Source organism: Dasypus novemcinctus, chromosome 6, assembly GCF_030445035.2.
Source record: "Dasypus novemcinctus isolate mDasNov1 chromosome 6, mDasNov1.1.hap2, whole genome shotgun sequence".
In the NCBI taxonomy this organism is placed as follows: Eukaryota; Metazoa; Chordata; class Mammalia; order Cingulata; family Dasypodidae; genus Dasypus; species Dasypus novemcinctus.
The window spans coordinates 66,537,422-66,561,554 of NC_080678.1; the positions used below are offsets into that span (position 1 = coordinate 66,537,422).

The 24,133-nt window shown below is 37.2% G+C and overlaps 1 protein-coding gene and 1 non-coding gene across 5 annotated transcripts in view; both read right to left on the reverse strand.

Annotated features, from left to right (window-relative positions):
• The window catches only part of IPMK (inositol polyphosphate multikinase), an 84,934-nt gene that overhangs the window by 17,814 nt on the left and 42,987 nt on the right, over nucleotides 1-24,133 (reverse strand). For 2 of the 4 annotated variants that reach the window (XM_023583020.3, XM_023583019.2), the window contains exon 4: nucleotides 19,005-19,177. In XM_023583020.3, coding sequence (XP_023438788.2) covers nucleotides 19,005-19,177 — 173 coding nt within the window. The remainder of the gene's footprint in view (nucleotides 1-19,004; nucleotides 19,178-24,133) is intronic. The other 2 variants (XM_058298877.2, XM_023583021.3) reach the window with 1 other exon arrangement.
• On the reverse strand, nucleotides 18,043-18,149 carry LOC131279067 (U6 spliceosomal RNA). Its single transcript, XR_009186399.1, has one exon. It is a non-coding gene; the product is annotated as a U6 spliceosomal RNA (small nuclear RNA).

A 24,133-nucleotide genomic window follows, 5' to 3' on the forward strand; every position in this document is an offset into this window, starting at 1 on the left:
GAGTGGTCTGTAAGGTCTCTTTCTGAGACCTCTGCAGGAGAAAGAAAGGTTTCAAACTAGCCCCCTTTGGGGGGCTTTGGTAGCTTTGGACTGGAACCTAGGTCTGGACATCGCCCAAGTCTTAGCTCATCCAGGTGACACCCGGGCGCATGGTCTCTGCCATTTGCAGGACACCGGGAATCAGAGAGCAACTCGAAATGTCCCCCAAGACTTAAGCAGCTTGGGCCCTTTGGTTTGGAGGGTAAAAGTTCAGTCAGGCCGGGATCTGGGATGCTGGATTGGATCCAGCACTTTTTTCCATTACTCCCTAGAACACTGGGCATGGCTTCTCTAGCATTTCAGCAGAATCCTCACTGGGGTCTCTTCTCAGGAATTGGAACACCTTACCTACTGATGGTCTAAAAAGGAAGAGGCTAATCTCTTTCTGCCACACCATGTGGCCGCAGTATGGCCAAGAATGGTCTCTGCATGGGACCTTGAATTCTAGTTAAACCTGTGTAAGAAAAGAGGAGAGGACAAGCAGATCTGACGGAAATTACTAAGAGGCAGAACCTAGAACCTATCCTTATTTCAAGGAAAGCTGGTGGACAGCAGTCTGCTCTGAGTCTACAAACTTCCATTCACTCTGGAAACATCTTTCTCAGTTTTCAACAATTGAGACCCTGCTACCATGACAGAGCAGGTGACGGGGGGCAGGCATAGGGTCCAGAAGTAGGCTTGCCTTTTAACTGCTGCTGTTAAAGGCACTGTCTCTTCAGGGATACCTGAATCAAGGCTCCACCTGCCCCATGCTGCCTCACCACCTGCAAGGGTCATCACCCCAGGAGAGGACTAAAGGGGCCTGAAGCCAAGCATGAAGCATCAACCAGAGGAAGCCTCAGGGACCCGACATGGCAGAAAAGATTTTTTTGAGATACCAGGACCAGGGATTGAACCTGGACCATGTATGTGGGAAGCCAGCACTCAACCACTGAGCCACACTGACTCCCCTGTATTGGCCCTCTTGTCTGTTTGATTGTTTTCCTTAGAAGGCACAGGGAACTGAAACCAGGACCTTCCATGTGGGAGGGGGGCGCTCAACTGTTTTAGCCACATCTGCTCCAAGGTAAGAGTCTTTATTTCTTAATTAACATGGGAGCCAATTATTCAGTCCTAGCCTGCACTTCAGACCTCTCTAGCTTCAGTTGTGCCTAATAAGCAGAGTAAATGGGGAAGCAAAATCGAGGCCATTTACTAAACCTCTCTTCTATAGAATAAGGAACCCTCTTCAATTCAGATTAAAAAGTTCCTAAAGAATGGTTTCCATAAGGTCTTTCCCTATGCTGTGTGTAAACTTCTCTTCTATCTTCTAAGCTGTGCTTAACATTGTGTTTACCTTTTAAAATCTGTATTCTTTGTGTTTAAATCTGTGTTTACCTTTGTCAGTACGCGTGTACCTAGGAAATCAGTTTGGGGATTGCATATTACAAATTGGATGACAGTGAAAGTAACCTAAAAATGAGTCTTTAAATGTCAATACTATCTTGCAATTAAATTTGATGTATAAAAGAAATCACAGGTAGAATTAGTTTGGCTGCTGGAAAAGCAGGAAAACTTAGCAGCATTGTTACTAATAAAATTGTTTTAGTTGTTTAGTTAATAAAAAGTGTACAGTTTCTTAAAACTTTATAGATTTAATAGAAAATACAAATAATTAAAAATAAAAGGAAAAGAGTTGAATAAAAACACATTCTTCAATTAAATGACAGGATATGTATAAAAATTTTTTTGAATCATATGTTACACAGTATATTTGGTTCATAGTAATGCAATCATACAGTATTTATCCTTTTGTGCCTGGCTTGCTTCACTCAACATAATGTCCTCCAGGTTCATCCATGTTGTCAGATGCTTTATGACTTCATTTATTCTTACAGCTGCATAGTATTCCATTGTGTGAATACACCAAAGTTTATCCAGTCATTGGTTAATGGACACACGCATTGTTCCCAACTTTTGACAATCGTTACTAAAGCAATGAACATAGGTGTGCAGATGTCTATTTGTGTCATGGCTATCAAGTTCTTCTGGGTTTATACCCAGTAGTGATACTGCAGAGACACGTGGCAAATCTATAATCAACTCCTTTAGGAACAGTGGCTGTAACATTCTACATTGACACCAACAGTGAATAAGTGTTCCTATCTTTCCACATCCTCTCCAACACTTGCAGTTCTGTCTTTTTAATAGTGGCCGTTCTGATAGGTATGAAATGATATCTCACTGTAGTTTTGATATGCATTTCCCTAAACATTAGTGATGTTGAGCAGTTTTTCATGTGTTTTTTTGCCATTTGTATATCTTCTTTGGAAAAATGTCTATTTAAGTCTTTTGCCCATTTTAAAATCGGGTTGTCTTTTTATTATTGATTTGTAACATCTCTTTATATTTCTGGATATTAAAATCTTATTGGGGAAGTGGATATGGCTCAACAGATAGAGCTTCCGCCTACAATATAGGAGGTCCAGGGTTCGATACCCAGGACCTTCTGGTCTGTGTGGTGAGCTGGCCCATATGGAGAGCAGCCCTGTGCAGGAGGGCTGACCACCCAGGAGTGGTTCAGCCCACACCGAGAGCTGACGCAGCAAGATGATGCAACAAAAGAGAGATGCAGAGAAGAGACAATATGAGACACAGCAAACTAGGGAGCTGAGGTGGAGCAAGAAAATGGTCGCCTCTCTCCCACTCTGGAAGGTCCCAGGATGGGTTCCCAGAGCCACCTAATGAGAATACAACAGACACAGAAGAACACACAGCAAATGGACAGAGAGAACAGACAACTGGGGTTGGGGAGGGGGGAGAAGGGGAGAAATAAGAGGAAAAAAAAACCTTATTGGACATACGATTTCCAAATATTTTCTCCTACTGAGTTAGATACCTTTTTTACCCTTTTGAGAGAGTACTGGGAGGTACAAAAGTGTTTAATTTTGAAGAGGTTCCATTTATGTATTTTTTTGTTGTTGCGTGTGATTTGGGTATAAGGTCCAAGAAACCAACACCTACCAGAAGGTCTTGAAGATGTTTCCCTACATTTTCTTCTAGTAGTTTTATGGTCCTGGCTTTTATATTTAGGTCTTTGATTCATTTTGGGTTGATTCTTGTACAGGGAATGAGATAGGGGTCCTCTTTCATTCTTTTGGTTATAGATATCCAGTTCTCCCAGCACCATTTGCTGAAGAGGCTGTTTTGTACTGTTAACATGGACTTGGGGGAAGTATATTTGGCTCAACTGATAGAGCACCCACCTACCATATAGGAGGTCCAGCATTCAAACCAAGGCCTCCTGACCCATGTGGTGAGCTGGCCCACACACAGTGCTGATGCATGCAAGGAGGGTGGTGCCACACAGGGGTGTCCCCTGTGTAGGGGTGTCCCCCGCGTAAGGGAACCCCACGCGCAAGGAGTGTGCCCTGCAAGGAGAGCCACCCCACATGAAAAAAGCACAGCCTGCCCAGGAGAGCTGCACACAGAGAGCTGACACAACAAAAAGAGATACAGATTCCCAGTGCTGCTGACAAGAACGCAAGCAGACACAGAACACAGAGCAAATGGACACAGAGAGCAGACAACAGGGGGAGGAGGGGGAGAGAAGGGGAGAGAAATAAAAAATATATTTTAAAACACACACACACACACATACATACATATATATATATGTTTATATATATATGTATATATATATGTTTATATATATATATGTATATATATGTATATATGTTTATATATATATAAAAACAAAACAAAAACATGGACTTGGTAGGTCTGTCAAAAGCCAGTTGACCGTATAGGTGAGGGTTTATTTTCAGATTCTCAATTCCATTCCACTGATCAATGTGTCTATCTTTATGCCAGTACCGTGCTGTTTTGACCACTGTAGCTTTGTAATATGTTTCAAGGTCAGGCAGTGAAATTCCTCCCATGTCACTCTTCTTTTTTAGAATGCTTTTGGCTATTTGGGTGCATTTTCCCTTTCAAATGAATTTGGTAATTGCCTTTTCTAAATCCATAAAGAAGGCTGTTGGAATTTTGATTGGTAATGCTTTGAATCTATAAATCAGTGTGGGTAGAACTGACACCTTCATGATATTTATTCTTCCAATCCATGAACATAGAATGTCTTTGCATTTGTCTCCAATGATTTCTTTTAGCGTTGTTTTGCAGCTTTCTGCATAGAGGTCCTGTAGTTCTTTGGTTAAATTAATTTCTAAGATTTTGAGTATTTTTGTTGCTACTGTAAATGGAATTTCCCCCAATTTCTGCCTCAGATTGTTTAGTACCAGTGTACCAAAACATTAGTGATTTTTGAACATTGATCTTGTATCCTTCCACTCTACTGAACTCATTCATTAGCTCAAGTAGCTTTTTCATGGATTCTTCTGAATTTTCTAAATACAGGATTATGTCATCCACAAATAAAGTTTTCTTCCTCTTTTCCTGTTTGGATGCCTTTAATTTTTTTTCTTGTCTAATCACCCTAGCTAGAACTTTTAGTATAATATTGAATAACAATGGTGACAATGGGCATCCTTGTCATGCTCCCAATCTGAGAGAGAAATCTTTCAACATTTCGCCATTGAGAATGTGGCTGGCTGGGAATTTTTCATATGTGTGCTTTATAATATTGAGAAATTTTCCTTCTATTCCTATCTTTTGAAGTGTTTTTATCAAAAAAAAGATTCTGGGTTTTGTCCAATACCTTTTTTGTGTCGACTGAAATGATCATGTGGTTTTTTCCCTTAAACTTGTTAATGTGATGTATTATGTTGATTGATTTTCTTATGTTAAACCAGCCCTGCACATCAGGAATAAATCCCACTTGGTCATGGTGCATAATTTTTTTGATATGCTGTTGGATTCTATTTGTAAATATTTTGTTGAACATTTTGCATCTATGTTCATTAGTTAGATTGGTCTGTAATTTTATTTCTTGTAGTATCTTTACCTGGCTTTGGTATTTGGGTGATGCTGGCTACATAAAATATGTTGAGTAATTTTCCCTCCTTTTCAAATTCTGGAGAGTTTAAACAGGATTGGTGTTGATTCTTCTCAAAATGCGTGCTAGAATTCACCCATGAAGCCATCTGGTCCTAGATTTTTCTTTGCTGGGAGATTTTTTTATGACAAATTCAATCTCTTTAAATGTCATTGGTTTGTTAAGTTCTTGTATTTCCTGTAGCATCAGTGAAGGCTGTGCATTTCTAGGACTTTGTCCAATTCATCTAGGTTGTCTAGTTTGTTGGCACATAGTTTCTCATTCTATCCTTGTATGCTCCTTTTTATTTCTCAGGGAGAGCCATAACTTCCCATTTTATTTCTGATGTATTTATTTGCATCTTCTCTCTTTTTGTCTTTGTTAGTCTAACTAGAGGTGTGTCAATTTATTGATCTTCCTAAAGAACCAACTTCTGATTTTGTTTGATTTTCTCTACTGTTTTCTCGTTCTCAGTTTCCCTTATTTCTGCTCTAATCTTTATTATTTCTTTCCTTCTGCTTGTTTTGGGATTGATTTGATGTTCTTTTTTTAGTTTCTGTAGTTGTTCAGTTAAATCTTTGAGTTTAGTGCTTTTTTTTAATTATAGGCATTTAGGGCTATGAATTTCCCTCTCAGCACTGCCTTTGCTGTATCCCTTAAGTTTTTTTTTTAAAAGATTTATTTTATTTCTTTCTTTCTCCTTCCTCCCCACCCCAGTTGTCTGTTCTCTGCGTCTATTCACTGTGTGTTCTTCTTTGTCCGCTTCTGTTGTTGTCGGCGGCACAGGAATCTGTGTTTCTTTTTGTTGTGTCATCTTGCTGCGTCAGCTCTCCATGTGTGCAGCGCCATTCCTCAGCAGGCTGCACTTTCTTTCGCACTGGGCAGCTCTCCTTATGAGGCACACTCCCTGCGCGTGGGGCTCCCCTATGCGGAGACACCCCTGCATGGTAGGGCACTCCCTGCACGCATCAGCACTGTGCGTGGGCCAGCTGCACACGGGTCAAGGAGGCCCGGGGTTTGAACTGTGGACCTCCCATGTGGTAGACGGACGCCCCAACCACTGGGCCAAGTCCGATTCCCATCCCTTAAGTTTTGATATGTTGTGTTTTCATTTTCATTTGTCTCAATTTACCTACTGATTTCACTTGAAATTTCTTCTTTGATCCACTGATTATTTAGTAGTGTGTTGTTTAGCCTCCACGCATTTGCAAATTTACTTTTTTCCTGTCTATTATTGATTTCCAGTTTCATTCCATTATGATCTCAGAAGGTACATTGTAAAATTTCAATCTTTGTATATTTATTGAGAGCTGCATTGTGCCTTAACATGTGGTCTATTCACATGGGCACTTGAGTAGAATGCATAACCCACTGAGTATGGATGCAGCATTCTGTATATGTCTATAAGGTCTAACTCGTTGATGTTCTATGTCTCCTTGTTGATCTTCTGTGAAGTTGTTCTATCTAATGACATGAGTAGGGTGTTGAATTCTCTAATGATTCTTGTAGAGATGTTCTTTTCTCCCTGCAGTTTTCCCAGAATTAGTCTTATGTATTTTGGGGCACCCTGGTTAGATGACAGATATTTATATGATGGTTATATTTTCCTGGATTGTCCCTTTTATTAATAATGGTGGCATTCTATATCTCTTATAATTTTTTTTACATTTAGTCTGTAGCATAGCTACCCATGCTCTTTTTTGGTTACTAAAGGCATGGAGTATCTTTTTCCAACCTTTCACTTTCAGCCAGTTTGTATCCCTGGGTCTAAGGTGGGTTTCTGGTAAGCAGCATACGGGTGAGGTCTTTTTTTTAATTTATTTTTTATCCATTCTGTTAATCCGTGTCTTTTTATTGGGGAGTTTAGTCCATTCACCTTCAATGATATTACTGTAAATGCATTATTTACTTGCCCTACTTTATTCTTTGTTTTTTTCATATATCATTTTTTGTTTTTTTTTGTCTGTCTTTTTATTTTTTGGTTATCCTTTCTACTATTCTTTTTTCTATACTCTCCTCCAGGCCTCTCTCTCCTGTCTTTTTCTTTCAGGTTCTAAGGTTCATTTAATATTTCTTGCAAAGGTGGATTCTTTATTGCAAACTCTTTTAGTTTGTGAATATTTTATACTCACCTTCATATCTGAAGGACAATTTTGCTGGATAAAAAATTCTCGGCTGGTAGTTTTTATCTTTCAGCAACCTGATTATATCAAACCACTGTCTTCTTGCCTCCATGGCTTCTGATGAGAAATCCATGCTAAGTTTTACATGGCATCACTTTTGTGTGATGGTTTGCTTCTCCCTTGCTGCTCTTAGAATTTTCTCTTTATCTTTTAAATTTGACATTCTGAGTAGTATGTGTCTTGGAGTAAATCTATTTGTGTTTATTCTGATTGGGGTATACTGTGCTTCTTGGACATATAAGTTCATTATTTTTGTGAGAGTTGGGAAATTTTCAGCTATTATTTCCTCAAATACTTTCTGTCCCTTCTCTCCTCTTTTCTCCTTCTGAAACCCCCATGACACATATGCTGTTGCATTTTGTGTTGTCATTCAACTCTGAGCCCCTGCTCAATTTTTTCCATTGTTTTCTCCCTTCAATTTCAGCTGTTCTATGCTCTCTATCAATTATTCTTCCTTCTATCATTTTGAGTCTGCTGTTATATGCCTCTAATGTGTTTAAAAATTTTTATTTCTCTATTTTTTACTTTTGTATTGTTACCTTAAATTACTATATTTATTTTTTTATTCCAACACTGCCCCCACCCTGAGATGGCTCCCTCATATGCCTGCTCATTGTCTATTCATCTTTTTTCAGAAGCACTGGGAACTGAACCCAGGACCTCCCATGTGGGAGGTGGGCGCCCAATTGCTTGAGCTACATCTGCTCCCCCTGAAATATTTTGATCTCACCCTATTTTATCTTTCATTCCCATGAACTTTACTACTTTTCTGTTCAGGATTTCAAATTCTTCTTAGTGCTCACTCAATGTCTTCTTGATGTCATTTATCTCTTTAGCCATATTGCCTTTCAACTCATTAATTTTGATAATTTGTGCACATCTTGCTACTTAGTTCTCTCAATTCCTGTGTCTCTTCTGGGGCTCTGATAATATACCTTTTCTTGGGCCATGTCTTCCCTTTTCTTAGTATGGTTCATAATTTTTTGCTGATGTCTAGGCATCTGATTATTTGTAGTTTACTTGGATGCTCAATTTCTTTCTCTCGTAGGGATTTAGTGGCAGGAGGCTGTGTATTACTGCTCCTGTTTGATTCTTGGCTCAACGTGGATCATGAGGATTGTTCCTGCTAGTTGCTCAAAACTGGGTTCTGGACCCATAATTGGTTGCAGACCCAATTCCTAGGGCCTTGGGGAGGGAGGCTATAAAGGCCAGAAAAAGCCTCTCATTTTTATTTTCTCACATGCACTTCCTTGGTCTGCCAGCAGATGGCATTCTTTGGCAGCCCTCTCATTTCAATGCCTGGGTGGGGGTGGGGGGGGCGGTGTTTGTTGGAACACAGGTGGGATCAATGTGCTAGAGCTTCCTGCCTGGAGGTTAAGAGCCTTGTGATTCAATCTTTCTCAGAGACAGTTCTCAGGCCTTCTCTGGCAGCCCCCACGCTTTTCCTGAGTAGGAAATATTTCCACTCCCCTCTGAGTCCTCAACAATCAGTCCTGGTTAGTAGAGAAGGAGATTGGGAGGGTGGTATATCCTTAGCCCTTTGCCAGCTCCCAAGGCTAAAACAATGGCATGGCCCCATCTGGCCTGGAAGGGCTGGTGGGACACAGGAGACCAAATCTGTGGGTCAGAAGCTGAGTCAACCTTAGGCTGTGACCCTTTCCCTCCCTTTTTCTGGGGTGGTGGATCCCACCCTTTTGTAGGTGCAGACCCAGAAGCCTGAGTATTCTAAATTATCTTCAGTGTGGGGGAGCGTGACAAGAGCAGCAGCCACTGGTTTCAACTCACAGTTCTGTCGATTCCCCTCCTTTGTCCCCCTCTTCTCTGGGCAGTGTCCAGCCTTCGCCTGATGTCCTAAATCCCAGAAGATCTTTTTCCAGGCTGTTTCAGCCTGTCCTCTAGCTATTTTTCTGGAGAAGAGAGTCCTGTGCCTTTCTAGTCCTCCATCTTTCTGGTAATCCCAATTTGTTTTAATGTGAAAACTTACTAGAAACTGTAACTCAGAGTTAAAACAAAATCATTACATAAATGGCTTCATATTATAAAACAGTAAAAAGATGATATCTGACATTGCTGTAATGTGTGGATTTAGCCCAGAACTACTATTTTTAATTTTTATTTTTTTCTTATTCCCCACCCCCCTGCCCCATTGTCTGGTCTCTGTGTCCATTCGCTGTGTGTTCTTCTGCGTCTGTTGTATTCTCATTAGATAGTGCCAGGAAGCCATCCTTGGATCTTCTGGAGTGGGAAAGAGGCACTCATTCTCTTACTCCACCTCAGCTCCCTAGTTCACTGCGTCTTGTACTGTTGAATCATCTTGCTGCATCAGCTCTCCATGTGGGCAGCACCACTCCTGGGTGGTCTGCTCTACTGCACGGGGCTACACTCCTTGTGTGGGGCGATACTCCTTGCATGCAGCAGCACTCCATGTGGTCCAGCTTGCCACATGGGCCAGGAGGCCCTGGGTATCAAACCGTGGACCTCCTACATGGTAGGCAGAAGCTCTATCCATTGAGCCATATCTGCTTCCTATTTTTATTTTTTGAGGTACCAGGGGCCCGGTATTGAACCCTGGACTTTGTGTGTGGGAAGTCGGCGCTTATTAACTGGTGAGCCACACTGGCTTCCCTCAGTTGGTATTTAATTTGTCTTTTTTTAAAATTAGGTAGGTACAGGGAACTAGAAAGGGGCAGGCCCACAACTGCTTAAGCATATTTGCTCACTAGACCTACGATTGTGATGGTAATCTGATACTAAATTACTTTGTCTATGATTACTTCAAGTCTAGTCTCATCCTTACTTGTGCTTGCTATAGTAATAGTAATTATAAACTGAACTTACCTTTGAATATAGTTATTTTGAGTCTAGCTTCTCCCCTGGATCTACTATTGTGATGGTAATTCTAAACTGAGTTTGTCTTTCCTCATGGTTATTTAAGGACTGGCCTCATCCTTTGTGATGCTACTCTATACTTTTGTTTGTAGTAAGGCAATTTCTGCCTCCAATGGCTCAGGAAAAGGCAAATTTGCGACACCATTGTCTCCTGTCCTTCCACTGGTATTAATAGCCCAGCTTTCTCTCATTATTATCCAGGTGTGGACTCCAATTTACCTCTATGGGCAAGAGCCCAGAGGGACCCCATGACCTTTGAATAAATAGCTGCATGGTGGGAATCCTTGTAACTCGGGGTCGGACATCCATTCTTCCAGTCCAGCAGCTGCTAGAGTCCTATAATCTCCGAGGACTGGGGAATGGGGGACCTCTCACCTTGAGCATCAAGAATTCTGAAAGCAGCAGGTCATGAGGAAAAAAAAAAAAACAGTTTTCCCTGAGACTTCAATGGCCTCAGTGAAAGTATTCTGGAATTAGTGTTGCTTATTCAAGGTCTGTCAAAGTCAAAATGGAAAATAAGCAGAGCTCCAAAGTAAAGGAAAATGTTATAGATTGTACTTTAAAAACATTGGGGACAATTTGGTTATAAGCCAATAATTAAATGGAATGAAGTTCTTGTGCAAAACTGCATGGTCACATTGCAAATTAGAATAATCAGAAAAGCCTTCAAAGAGACCTTCTGAATGTTATTTTACAGCTAAACTTATTTTGTAAGAGAATGAAAATTCTAAGTAAATTTAGTGAGTTGTTTTTGTGTTTAATTTATCTGCCTATTTGCTCAGTGTGTAACTTCATACATTAGGATGGTAATGTTAAATTAAGAAATGAAAATTCTTAAAAGACTTCTTTTCAAATTGTTAAAAATTAAATGAGCACTTACTAGGCCAGGGGATTAAAAATCATAGCTGTCCTGTAATTCCCCAATTTAAACATTTTAACAGCCTTATAATAAGGGTGGGTAAAAATCCTATCGTCAAATTTCAGTAATTAGGAGAAGTCCTTTAAAACTATGGAAAGATCTTTTCTAAATTATGATTAAAAACAATTATTTAGCTTGGATGTAATCTCCCTAGGTTTATAGGATACTAATACAATAAATTAACATTATTATGTATTAAATCTTTAAAATAAAAATTGCAAGTTTGTGTTTAATGATATATAAATCTGTCCTAAAGTGAAATGACTCATTTTCACAGAACAGAATGTAAAATAAGACTTTTAAATGGATAAAGGAAAATTTCATTGGTCGCTAATTGTAATTTAATAAGCTTATTTAAAGGTAAAGTAATTACTATATGTGGTTAGAGTTAATTATAAGATGTTTGTAAAAGCAATGTCTAATCTGAAGTACTCAAATGGCTAATTCCAGAAAGCCATTATTAAATAGAAACCTAAATTGACATTGATAGCAAAAAGTAACTTTGTAACAGGGAAACCTCTCAGAGGCCACCTCAATCTGCATGTTAAAGTGGTGGTAAGGGAAAGTTAACCTTGATTCCACTGAGGATCTTAGGTCTTCATAAAATAATGTAGAAAGTAATTTTTCCTGTACTGCTAAAGTAAAATACCTGCTAATGTAATCATGGCAAAAGTGTAGAAGTAAAACATAAAGTACTAAAATTGTTAAGTTCCTTTAGTATGTTATAAACTGCATTGGAAGTATTTAGAAAGTGTGTAAAAATTAAGAGATAGACTTCAATATTGTCAAACTCTCTTGAATATTTAAACCATGTCTCAGTACACTGCATGGTGTCTCTCCATTTGAGTTATTGGCTAGTACAACAGTGTATACAGTACAACAAATGTATGTACTACATCTCTGGTTATGCTCCTGAAGTGGATGGAGAGTATGTTACAGTTTTGGGCTCCTACAGTAGCCAGTTATAGCTCAATATGGCTAGATTTACAATGGACATTGCCTCCAGACAGGGTCTGATCTCATAGTGCCAAAGGGCAGTATGTACCAGGCTGGTTAAACACTGAAGACTACCTTCCTTGCCCCTCTCTAGGATCAAAAGTGTTGCAGCACCCTGGCTGTGTGAAGGACATACCAAGTGGAGCAATAATTACCAGAGTAATGTGAGTAGAACTTAAACATAATTGTCATTATGGCCTGCTGCCATGAAGAGACAACATGTATATTATTACATACCTGTAGCTTAGATCTCTTAACTGCAGCTCGAAGAGAAACTGTGCATTGAATAGTATTAAGTACTGTACCTACATGCCTGATGAATATAATATCGCTTCTATTCTAGATCATATGCAGAGGGATACTGAACATATTAGAAGTCTTAGTAAACCTAACTCATTTTCTAAGTAGTTAATGAACATGCTTATAAGATGAAAGAAAGTCTATCTTAAGTACTACCTTTATTTTGCTTGCCATGTGCTTGTCTGGTTGCCTATACTATCTTTGTGAGTTCACATCTAGGGCAGTGTCTCTCTCCATACCTCTCCTAGCTGTCCTAAGCATAACCACCATTGTGGGAACTGGGGTTGGCAGTTTATATCAACCCAGCAGGTTTGGTATAATTTCTCTCTAGAGTTAACCAACAGCATAAAATAACTCAAGGAAGAATGCTGTTTACCATCAACTTTGGGAGGATACAGCCTCTGAAGGCACCTGCCCATTCTTGCTCCCATGGTCCAGTATGTCACATTTCACTCCTGGTTTGAGGCCTGATTACCACTATCTTCATCTTTTAAGCAGGAACATGCATCTTAAATTCTAACTAAGTTTATTTCTTCCCGAATCAACACCTTAACAGAACAAGGTCATGAGGGGATTTCATTTAGTTCCAACCATGATGCTGGACCCCTCTTCCCTCAAACTCAATAGAACAGCCAGAGGGTTTTACATTCTGCCAGGCAAGGCCTACTCGCCCTAACCAGCAGGAAGCACCTACAAAAGAATTGCCATCGCCCTTCAGCTCCTCCTTAAGAATAAGGATGTAAACTCTCTGAGGGGAAGTTGAGGTAGGTTAGAATAGGGAAAGAGGGAAGGCAGCAGAGACCTGGCAGAGAACATGGCCATGAGACCCCACTCAGAAACCTCCTGAGGGTAAGGCTCCTATAAAGAACAAAGCTAGAAAGACCGCGTGAGACCCCAGCCACAAGATCCCATTTGGAACTCTTTCTGGGGCCAAGGGGAAGCCCCAGATAACTCCACACAGGCCTCCCATTGGTCCCCTGAGAGCTAAGAGGCAGGAATCATAAGGCAACCAATCAGAACAACAAACAGCTAGGGTACCTCACCAACATTAGGAAGGGGGAGGAGGAAAGTCCTTAAAAAGCCTAACCAGGGTCCACATGAGTGTGTCTCACTCTTCAGCATGCATGCACCTATGCCTCAGATTGTGTTCTCTTCTTGTTTCTTAATAACTCTTCACTTACCAAAAAAAAGAAAGAAAAGAAAAAAAAGCCACAACTAACATACTCAACAGTAAAAGAGTAACACTTTCCCCCTTAAGATCAGGAAAAAGATGAGGATGCCCACTTTTACCACTTCTTTCAACATATTACCAGAGCAATTAGGAAAGGAAGAAAGGGAGGTAGGGAAGGAAAGAAATAAAACTTTACCTAATCAAATATCACCTATTTCTACATATAGAAAATCCCAAAGAATCTACAAGAATGCTATCAGAGCTAATAAATGAATTCAGCAAAGTGGGAGGATACAAATCAGCACAAAAAAGGAGTGGTATTTCTATACACCAGCAATGAACAATATGAAAAGACGATCAAGAAAATGATCCCATTTACAACTAAAAGAATCAATTATCTAGGAATAAATCTAACCAAGGATATAAAGGTCATGCATGCAGAAAACTACAAAACATTGTTGAAAGAAATTAATAACAATCTAGATGAGTGGAAATATAGTCTGTGTTCATGGATTGGAAAATTAAATATTAAGATGTCAATACTACCTAAAGCAATGTACAGATTCAACACAATCCCAATAAAAATTCAGAAGTCTTTTTCACAGAAATGGAAAAGTCATCAAATTTATATGGAAAGGCAAGGGCATCAAAGAGCCAAACCATGCTGAAAAAGAACAAAGTTGGAAGACTCACACTTCTCAATTTCAAAACTTATTACAATGCTATGATAATCAAAACAGTGTTGTAGACTTAAAAATGGTTAAAAGGGCAAATTTTGAGTTGTATATATCTTACTAGAATAAAAAAAATTTTAAGTAGTTCATGAGGGGAAATCAACAACAGTGGTATTGACACAAGGACAGACCTATAGACCAACGGAATGGAAGTTAGAGTTCAGAAATAATTGAATAAAATTAGTCCTTACATCTTTGGCAAATTCATTTTTGACAAGGGTGCCAAGACCACTCAATGGAGAAAGAAGTCTCTTTAAAATGGTGCTGGAAGAACTCTATATCCACATGCAAAACAATGAAATTGAATCTCTACTTCATACTGTCGACAAAATTAACTCAAATGGATCAACAACCAAAATATAGGAATGAAAACTAAAAAACTCCTAGGAGAAAACATAGGAGAATATCTTTAAGACCTTGTATTAGGCAATGGATTCTTAGACTTGACATCAAAAGCACAAGCAAGAGAAGAAAAAACTATACAAGTGGGAATCCATTAAAATTAAAAAGGACATTATCAGAAAGTGAAAAGATGGGAGAAAATATTTAGAAGCCATATGTCTGATAATGGTTTAGTAAAGAATTGCCACAATGCAACAACAAAAATATGGACAGCCCAGTAAAAAATGGGACCAAGAACTGAATGGACATTTCACCAAAGATATACAAATGGCCAATAAGCACACGGAAAGATGCTTGACATCATTAGCCATTAGGACAATGCAAATCAAAACCACAATGACATACCATTTTACATCCAGTAGAATGACCATTATCTAAACAACTACAGTAGAAAAATAACAAATGTTGGTGAGAATACAGTAAAAGAGGTAATTTCATGCATTGTTTAGGAATGTAAAATGATACAGCCACTGTGGAAAACAGTTTGCAGTTCTTCACAAAGTCAAGTATAGAATTATCACATTACCTAATTACTATCTATCTCAAACCCTTCAAATACAACCATCTTCTAAACACAAATATACAAACAGCCTATTTAAGAGATAATTCATCTTGAACAAAATATTACTATGAATTGAAGATACTTTATAAACACCAAAAATTACATTTTATTTTAGGATAAATTATTTTATAAGAAAAGCTCAGTATATTAAATCTTGTTTTAAGAAACCTTATATACTCATACACTCAATGTTTAAAAGAGGATTCTCAAAATAAAAATTCTCACCATTCTATTACTCAGGGTACATTGTTTGAGCAAAATGAAATTTCACATATAGAATATAAATAGTTTCAGTGAACCTCCTTTGTCGATTTTTTTTTTTTTTTTTTTGAGGTACCAGGACTAGAGATTCAACCTGGGACCTTCTAAGTGGGAAGCTAATGCTCAATCACTGAGTCACATAGGCTCCCCTGAGTTGGTTTTCTCATTTGTTTGCTTGTTCTTTGTCTTTTTTGTTTTTAGGAGGCACTGGGAACCAAACCCATGTGGTAAGCAGGCACTCGACCACCTAACCACATCCTCCCCTCTGTTGATATTCTTAATTCCTCTGTTTATGTCTACTTTGGTACCTGAAGATGGAATGGAATGAGATCTGAGTTTCTCCAATCTCTATTCATTGCCTAGACTTGGACAGTAGCAAAAACATTTGTAAATCAAAAGTTACATTCCTGGGGGAGTGAATATGTCTCAAGCAATTGAGCACCAGCCTCCCACAGGTTTCTGGTGCCTCTTAAAGAAGAGAAACAAACAATGAACAGATGAGAAAAAAAAAAAAGGAGCAGACAAGAAAAAACAACAAGAAAAAACAACAAGCAAATGAGGGAGTCATGGGGGAGGGGAGGTGGAGTTACATTCCTGGATACAAGCTCATAGAACAGATACCTCAGAGGCTAAATTACAGTGACAATACACTAAAAGCACCCAAGTGTCCCAGGTTTCAACCTAAGATTATAAAACAGGAAGCAATGGCTGAGGCAGAGAAGATTAAAGCATTCAAGGAGGAAGACCAGAACTGGGACATACCAGACAAAGATTAAAAAAAAAGAAATCCTAAATATGTTCAAATAGGTAAATAAAATCACAGAAAAAGAACTAAAGGAAATTGGGAAAACAGTAAAATGAATACAAACAGAATATCAATAGAGATATGGAAATCATGAAAAGGAACCAAAGAGAGCTGAAAAAAACAGAAATTTAAAATTCCTAAAAGGGTTTCAACAGCAGATTGGAGCTGGCAGGGACTCACAGAGAAATGACACTTGTAGAGGAGAGAGTTTTAGCTTTTGATGCTGTAGTCCCAGGAAATAAAGGCACAGAGAAGAACACAGAAGTTTCTACTCCAAATAAATACCCTTTATAAAAGGGGTACTTTGCATCAGCACACCTTTAGCTAACTAATACAGCAAGTTAATGCAAGTTAATGTAGGGTTTCTGTTTGGGGTGAAGGGAAAATGATAGTAATGGATGGTGGTGAGATACTGCAACATTGTGAATATGATTAATCCCACTGAATGGTATGCTTGGGAGAGTTTGGGATGGAAAGAATGATATTGTATATATGTTTCTACAATTAAAAAAGAAACAGAAATTAAAGAGATAGTGACAAATAAATATAATACATCATTCTGGATCAGATTTAAGAATGAAAGAGAAATGGCTCAAAGGGACTTTATTGGGACCTAAGAAAAAATTGGAAGATAGAATGTAAGCTTTATATCAACACTGAATTTCCTGAACTTGGTGACTGCACTTAAGGTGACCAAAGGAAGTATTTTGTGTTCAAAGAGTATGATATGTGCTACCTGTTCTCAAATGTTTGGAAGATGGATGGATAGGTAGATAGATAAATAGATGATAGATGGATGGAATGATACAGCAAAGGTGACAAAATGCTGGAATTGGTAGCTCTGAGTATCTGGGGTTTGGATATTTTGGAGTTCTCTCTATGGGGTTTGTATTGTTTTTGCTACTGTCCTATAAAGTTTGAAATTATTTCAAAATAAAAAATTAAATAAGCTTCAGCTCTCCTAGCATAAATCATCACCCTAGAGACTGGTTTGTTTTTTGTGAATTTATGTCAGGAACAAACAATTCAAACATCTTTAACAAAGTTTGTTTCATATAAGATCAATTTATGAGAAAGAAAGTTTGAAATGTTATTGTCACTATTATAAAGGAAAAAGAAATGCATAAGGAAGTGTGTGTAGCTTCAGTGGTTGAGCACCTGTTTTGCATGTATGAGGTCCTGGGTTCAATCCCCGGTACCTCCTCCTAAAAAACAAACAAAAAACAAAGATAGAAAGTGTCTGATTTTTAAACAACATGATAAAAATATCCTTTCCACAATGATTAGGAAAGGTTACCTCTCTCTAAAGGGTAAATATTTCCTTGTCAAAAATTTTAGTTATTTGCAAAATGTACTGGGACATCTAAAATTTTGTATTACATTAAAAAAACTTTTTCAGGTAAATTTTTACATATTATATTTCAGTTATTTTTGGTAAATAGAGATAATAATGAATCCCTATAATTACATAGCATAGAGTCAATAAAACACTGGAAAATTAAACAAAAATGTATATAACTGTTAACCCATAAGGATACTATTTTTTAAAAAACAATGAGTTCCAAAGCAACTTGCTGATATATTAACTTCTTTCAAGTCTGCACCCATATATAGCATATTCTAGTCACCTTATATAAACTCTTAGCTATTTCATAAATATGTTCTGCTTCTTTTTTTTTTTTTTTTTTTTTTTTTTTTTAAAGATTTATTTATTTATTTAATTTCCCCCCCTCCCCTGGTTGTCTGTTCTTGGTGTCTATTTGCTGCGTCTTGTTTCTTTGTCCGCTTCTGTTGTCATCAGCGGCATGGAAAAATATGGAACGCTTCACGAATTTGCGTGTCATCCTTGCGCAGGGGCCATGCTAATCTTCTCTGTATCGTTCCAATTTTAGTATATGTGCTGCCGAAGCGAGCACTATGTTCTGCTTCTTGATTTATTCACCAATTAATTTTAAAAAATCCACCTTTCCCCTTCAACCGCTCTTGACTCCTTTGTTCCCTCAGGTCATATTCTATTTCTACATCTACTTAGCATAGCATTTACTTCAATAAATCTCATAATTAAATGGTAAATCTTAACATTCTACAGCATCTCAGTATCAAGAAAACACAGTATAATTGCTTAAAAATAAAGAATTCATAAATCATAGTAGAAAACCCCTTCTACTACTGGTTAAACATGATAAAAAAATATATTAAAAATTATGTTCTTGGTCAACTTGACAGTCTATATAGATATGAATGGATATTTTATTTAAAGGCTTGACCGTCCTTCAGGAGGGATCTGAAGTGGAAGAAATTTGGATGGGGTCAGACACCAGAATAAGCCAGAGAATAAACACAGATCACAATGTGGTTGAAGTAGAGATGCAAGCCAACTGAACCACAAGATGCCAGCAAGAAAGCACCAGAAGTCTACAGACCCCGGGACAAAGCATGGCCCATCAAGACCTTGGTGTTGGACTTCTGGACTCTGAAATCATGAGGCCATAAATTTCTGTTGTTTAAACCAACCAATTTTTTGGTATATATATATTATAGCAGACCTTGTAAACTAAGACAATGACTTAAATTTCAACTTCCCTTTTTTATTTTAAAAAATAGGAAAATTACTTAATATATAAACTTAGCCCTTTTCTCATGGGAAAATCATAAATAATATCATGTTTAATGTTAACCTTTTTGCAGCTAAACTTAAAAGGACATCTTTAATTGTTAAGAGAATAACGTGTAAAGAGAAATGTGTATAGTATACTAATAATTACTCTTACCCTCATGCCAAGCACCAAAAACCCAATCTCTTCCATCAATGGGTACTTGCTGACCTGTTGCTGAATCTTCTCAGATGAAGCAAAAGGATCATAGCTTTTCTGCCCTATCTTTACATCCATTATACAGGGCTTATTGAATTTATGTGTCACATCTTCCAGTTTTAGGTATAAATCTGTTATTGAAGAAAAATCTTAGTTAGTAATAGGCAAACATTTTACTACTAAGGTAAATGCCAGGGAAAACCAAAATGAGGAAATTCTAAAAACAGAGAAAGAAGTTAAAACAAATCCAGATTCAACAATTATTATTATTCCACCTAAAAAAAACTGGCTGATCAACAAATTCATAACAAGTATAAATATCACTCTGGCAGGAAGTGGGTTATTTACCATTTAACATGTAACAAAATATATATATGTGTGACAGATATAGCATTACCAAAGACATCAAGAAGGCCATGAGATTTCAAAATTTGCTCCAGAAATACATTCTCCTTTTGAATATTATTTAAGTCATATTTCTGTACGTTTCTTAGTAAACTTTTTTCTAAGTATCTTAGTACAATATTTTTCTTAAAAGCTTATTAATTTAAAATTGGTAACAGGAATAAATCCTTTCCACAGAGTATACAACAGAGGTATAAGATAAGAAAGGCAAATCAATCCAAATGATAAAGAGAAGATATAACATTTTATCTGTTCGTCAAAGGAAGATTGGGGGAAGGATATGGCTGGAGGGAACTAAGGAAATTAAGCCCAAATCTGACAAAAAAAGAAAATGCAGTTCAAGAGCACAGTACTAGCATACAAAAAGGAGCTGCATAGTTAAAGGCTCTCACAGACAGACATTTTCAACAGGATAAGAGAAAATAAAAAGGTCTGGACATAGACATGAAACTGCTGGCAGTGAAAGGTGGAAGGAACATCCTGACTGAGAAGCTGGAATCCACCCAAGCTTCTTGCTTTAAAAGATAACTGAAATGAGATGCAGGACAGTCCCTTTCAGATCCTCCCACCTCCAGTTACCTTGAGCAAAATGGAAGGAAAGAGACCCATTCTCTCTAGATAGCAGGGTTCCTTAACCTTTTTTTGTTACAGGGATCCCCTTGCCAGTCAGGTGAAAACCATGGACCCCTTACTAAGTCTACACTCTACTGTGTATTATTTAATAAATACATCATACCCGCACCAACACGTCCCCACAAAAATAATGTTTTGAATTTCAATTCAAGTTCAAGGACCCCTTGTTAAGAACCCCTGCTCAAGAGGATCCCATAGATCTTACTGAGGTGAAGTTACACATAGGAGAATAAAGATATTGAGTGAGCTTAGGCAACTATCCAGCATTTATACCTCAGTGTAGGGTTATTTTCTTCTTGTCAATTTGGCAGTTATTAATAACAATTAAAACAAACAAACAAAAATGTTTCTAAGTGATACAAAGAGATGGCATAAACTAGATTTTGAAAGCCAGAATATAAAATCCCTTACTTCCTCCTCTTCTTGGGAATTACAAGCATGAATTCTATACACAGTAGGAATATAATAAATGTTTGCTGAATGACTGTTTGCCCTTCCCATTCCTACTTCCCACTGGGACTTTGGACTTGACCTTCCTCACACCATAATAAATTGAGTCATTCTTCCCCTAAAGTCATTACTCTACGTAAACAGGCCTGAGTATTATGGGTTTTATTTGACATCTACTTCAGTAGGCCAAATATATTTTCCTTTACCTCAATTTCAGGCACTTGATGTACTGCAGACGCTACGAATTACCAAATGTCTGCAGATTATTGTTAACCTTCAGAAATGAAACCTTAATTTAAGGCCTGGTTTGGTGTTTCCTTTTAGTTCTCTGAACTCAGCGTTTTTTGTTTTAGGTGAAAAGAATACGTGATTTTCATTTTTAGCTTCAATTTATTTTAAAAACCCTCGAAACCTGCTTGAAACATGTAGAATTCTGACACCCACTTTATTAGAGAAGTTGTAGGTTTATAAAACAATCATGCATAAAATACAGGATTCCCATATACCACCCTATTAGTATTTAGATTGGTGTGGAATATCTGTTACACATAGAGTTCATAAGAAAGAATATGATTCTATGCATCTAGCAGCATAGCATAAAAGTACTTATAAATGAGATAAATCAGAAAATGGGGGCGTGATCTGAGCACTAAGCTCTTTACTGGTTTTTTTTTCTTTTTACAGGGTGTTCCCACTAAAAATAAATCTGAATACTACAACCACTCTGGGACAAAAAAGTTTTAGCAAATTCTCTAGAATAGAGCTTAATTAAAGGTAGATCAACCTTAAGATTCAGTTACTTAAATGATCAAAGACATTTCCCACAGGGCAGCTTCACTTATAAAGCAATGGAACAGATTTATAACAAAGAACATTATTTCAGCTCTGGCTCTCTGGGTATAGAGTAGAACAGTATTTTTCAATTTGTAGGTTACAAACCATAACTAGAGTGTGAGTTCGACCTATTGGGATTTTTGAATGAAAGAGAAAATAGACTATTTCACACATAAGTATTGTCATATGGTTTCATCTCAATTTTATATACGTTGAATTGCAATGTGAAATATATTTTTTTATTACATATTATAGACAAAAAAAAGTTTTTAAACATTTGAATAAGTGGAATGTCAATGTTTCTCTGTGGTATCTACCCAACTCTAGAGCTATCCTTAGACTCACTGGATTGGTCCCTTTGGAGCCATAATCATAACATGGGACCATCAGCCCCTTGGCTATAGCCACTGGAACAGAGATGAATATCTGATCCAAGCTTAGCCAGTCTTGCTGGCCTGATGGAACTGAGACTTAGAGATAACTATTATTCTTGGTGGGTACCTGGTATTCTAACATGTAAATCCCTGGGGGAGTATGTGAGGTGGGAATGGGGATGTGATGTGCAGAGCAGAAAGAAGGCAGAGAGAAGAGGCGGGATTAAGGAAATGAAATGGACATGGCAAAGAGAGATCTACCTGGGTTATCACAGATTTTCATTTTCATTTTCTTGGACCCAGCTGTTCAGCCCTCCTTGGCTTTCACAAGATACTCCTGTATCCTTAAAATAAAATCTTCCTTTTTGTTTAATCTAATTTGTTTATTTCTATAACTTGCACCCAAAGACTCTTAACCAAAATGACAGAATTTAACACAATGGCTTTGAAAACAGAGAAAGTAGAATCAAATCGAAACAAAACAGATTAAAAATCCCTACCTCTACAGAGCTTCTGTTTAGAATTATATTTAGCAAATTTGGTACTCACTAAGCATGTATTAAATTTACCAGTACATAAATACTCAACATGCATGCCACTGCTAATATAATAGGTCAAATGTGTTGGGTCACTAGTAGATAGATCCAGGTTTATGTTCAATATTCAGTTTTTAAAAATATAATTCTCCAGAGACTACCTTTATTCATCCATATAAGACAAGTTTAAATTAAAAACGAAAAAATAAAAAGATGTAGTCGCAACTCAGTTAGGTGTTTAATACTGATTATTCCCCAGCCCTCAGATCACACCAAACGTCAGCCTGCAGTTAAATATTAACAAGAACATCTATTTATTACATATTGATTTTATCACAAATTAAAATAACCTGTTGCTCCGTGTGGCGTAGCTGGTAAACACACTCAATGATGATCACTAACCTCTAGCTAGCCTGTAAAGCTGCTGAACTATCATACTGTATTTCTCAAATCTATTCACTTTTCTATCCTCCAAGACTACTATTTCATAAGCTTCCATCTTCCAAGACTACTATTTCATAAGCTTCCTTCCTCATCCATAATCCCAGCTTACTTCTATATATTTTTTAATTCTATAGAAGAAAAGGTTACAGATTAGTTAATATTACAGATGGTAAAGAGAGCTGTTTTGTTCTTTTTGTTTTACATTAATGATAAAAAGCAAATGATAATGGTGAAGAGAAAGTATGTTCTAATATCCATCCAAAAAAATCTGAAGGGCTAGAATAAAATCATGCCTATAAATTAGATATTTACGTGACTAATAAGATTGTATCTTCACTCTATCTTCACTAGAAGTAATTAAAATAGATATGTTCTATCTGGAATAGTTAGGTTCACCCTGAAAAACAAAGTCAATATTTACATATACTGTATATGTAGATGTATGTGTGAATATATAAATCATAAAGTAGACAGCATAATAACTGGATTTACTTTTTCAATTCTGGGAAGCTTTATTTAGGACAACTGATTCTCATAAACCCTGCGTGTCACAGGTCGAGGGTCTGGCATTTGTAAACCTGAGATCTATGACAGATAATCTGTAACGCTTGATGTTGGTATCTGTATAATAAATAAAAGGAAATCAACTTTTTATAAAAATGTGGAGTTCATTACAAGAGGTCACACTGGCTAGAAATAGTTAATTTTAAGAGGCTACAGCTAATAATCTATTTTTTATTATTAATAATTTACAAAAATATATGTAGATTTTCTATAGTTCCTTAATTCTTTGAGGTAAAGATCATGAAAATAACTACCAGGTGTTCCACAATGCAACATTTCAAGCAGTTCCAAGCAATTAGGCAAGATTCCTCTGTGGCTTTTACCAAGGACATTTTTAGCATGCTCAAAATATTTACATACTTCATGTTGTTGATGATAGTGTAAGATTATACAAATGAAAGAAGCGTTATTATTTTGTTAAATATAAAGCAGAGTAAAGCAAAACACAGTACTATACTAAAATTTAAGAAAATATCTTTTTTCATGATCTAGTAGCTGCAAATTTTTTTTCATTAACAACTGAAAGCATGAAAACAGAAACAAGATTCCATGAAGTTTCTAGCAAAACCATGAGAAACAATCTGCATGGTACAACTGTTTTGTCTAACTTCTTGAAGGACTAACAGGGTGGGAAAGGAATAGGAAATCCCCTGAGGCAATTTTGGTGCTACTGCAATGCTCTATATCACGTGTAGTTGTTGGTTTGTTATTTTCTTTTTAACTTCCTGTCTTTTTTTTTGTTTTTACATGCATTTTCTCCTCTCATCTCTTTTTTTCCTTGTCTCATCTCAGAATTATCTCCAGTTCTATTCAAATAAGAGTGTTAAGAGTTTACAAAGCATTCTCA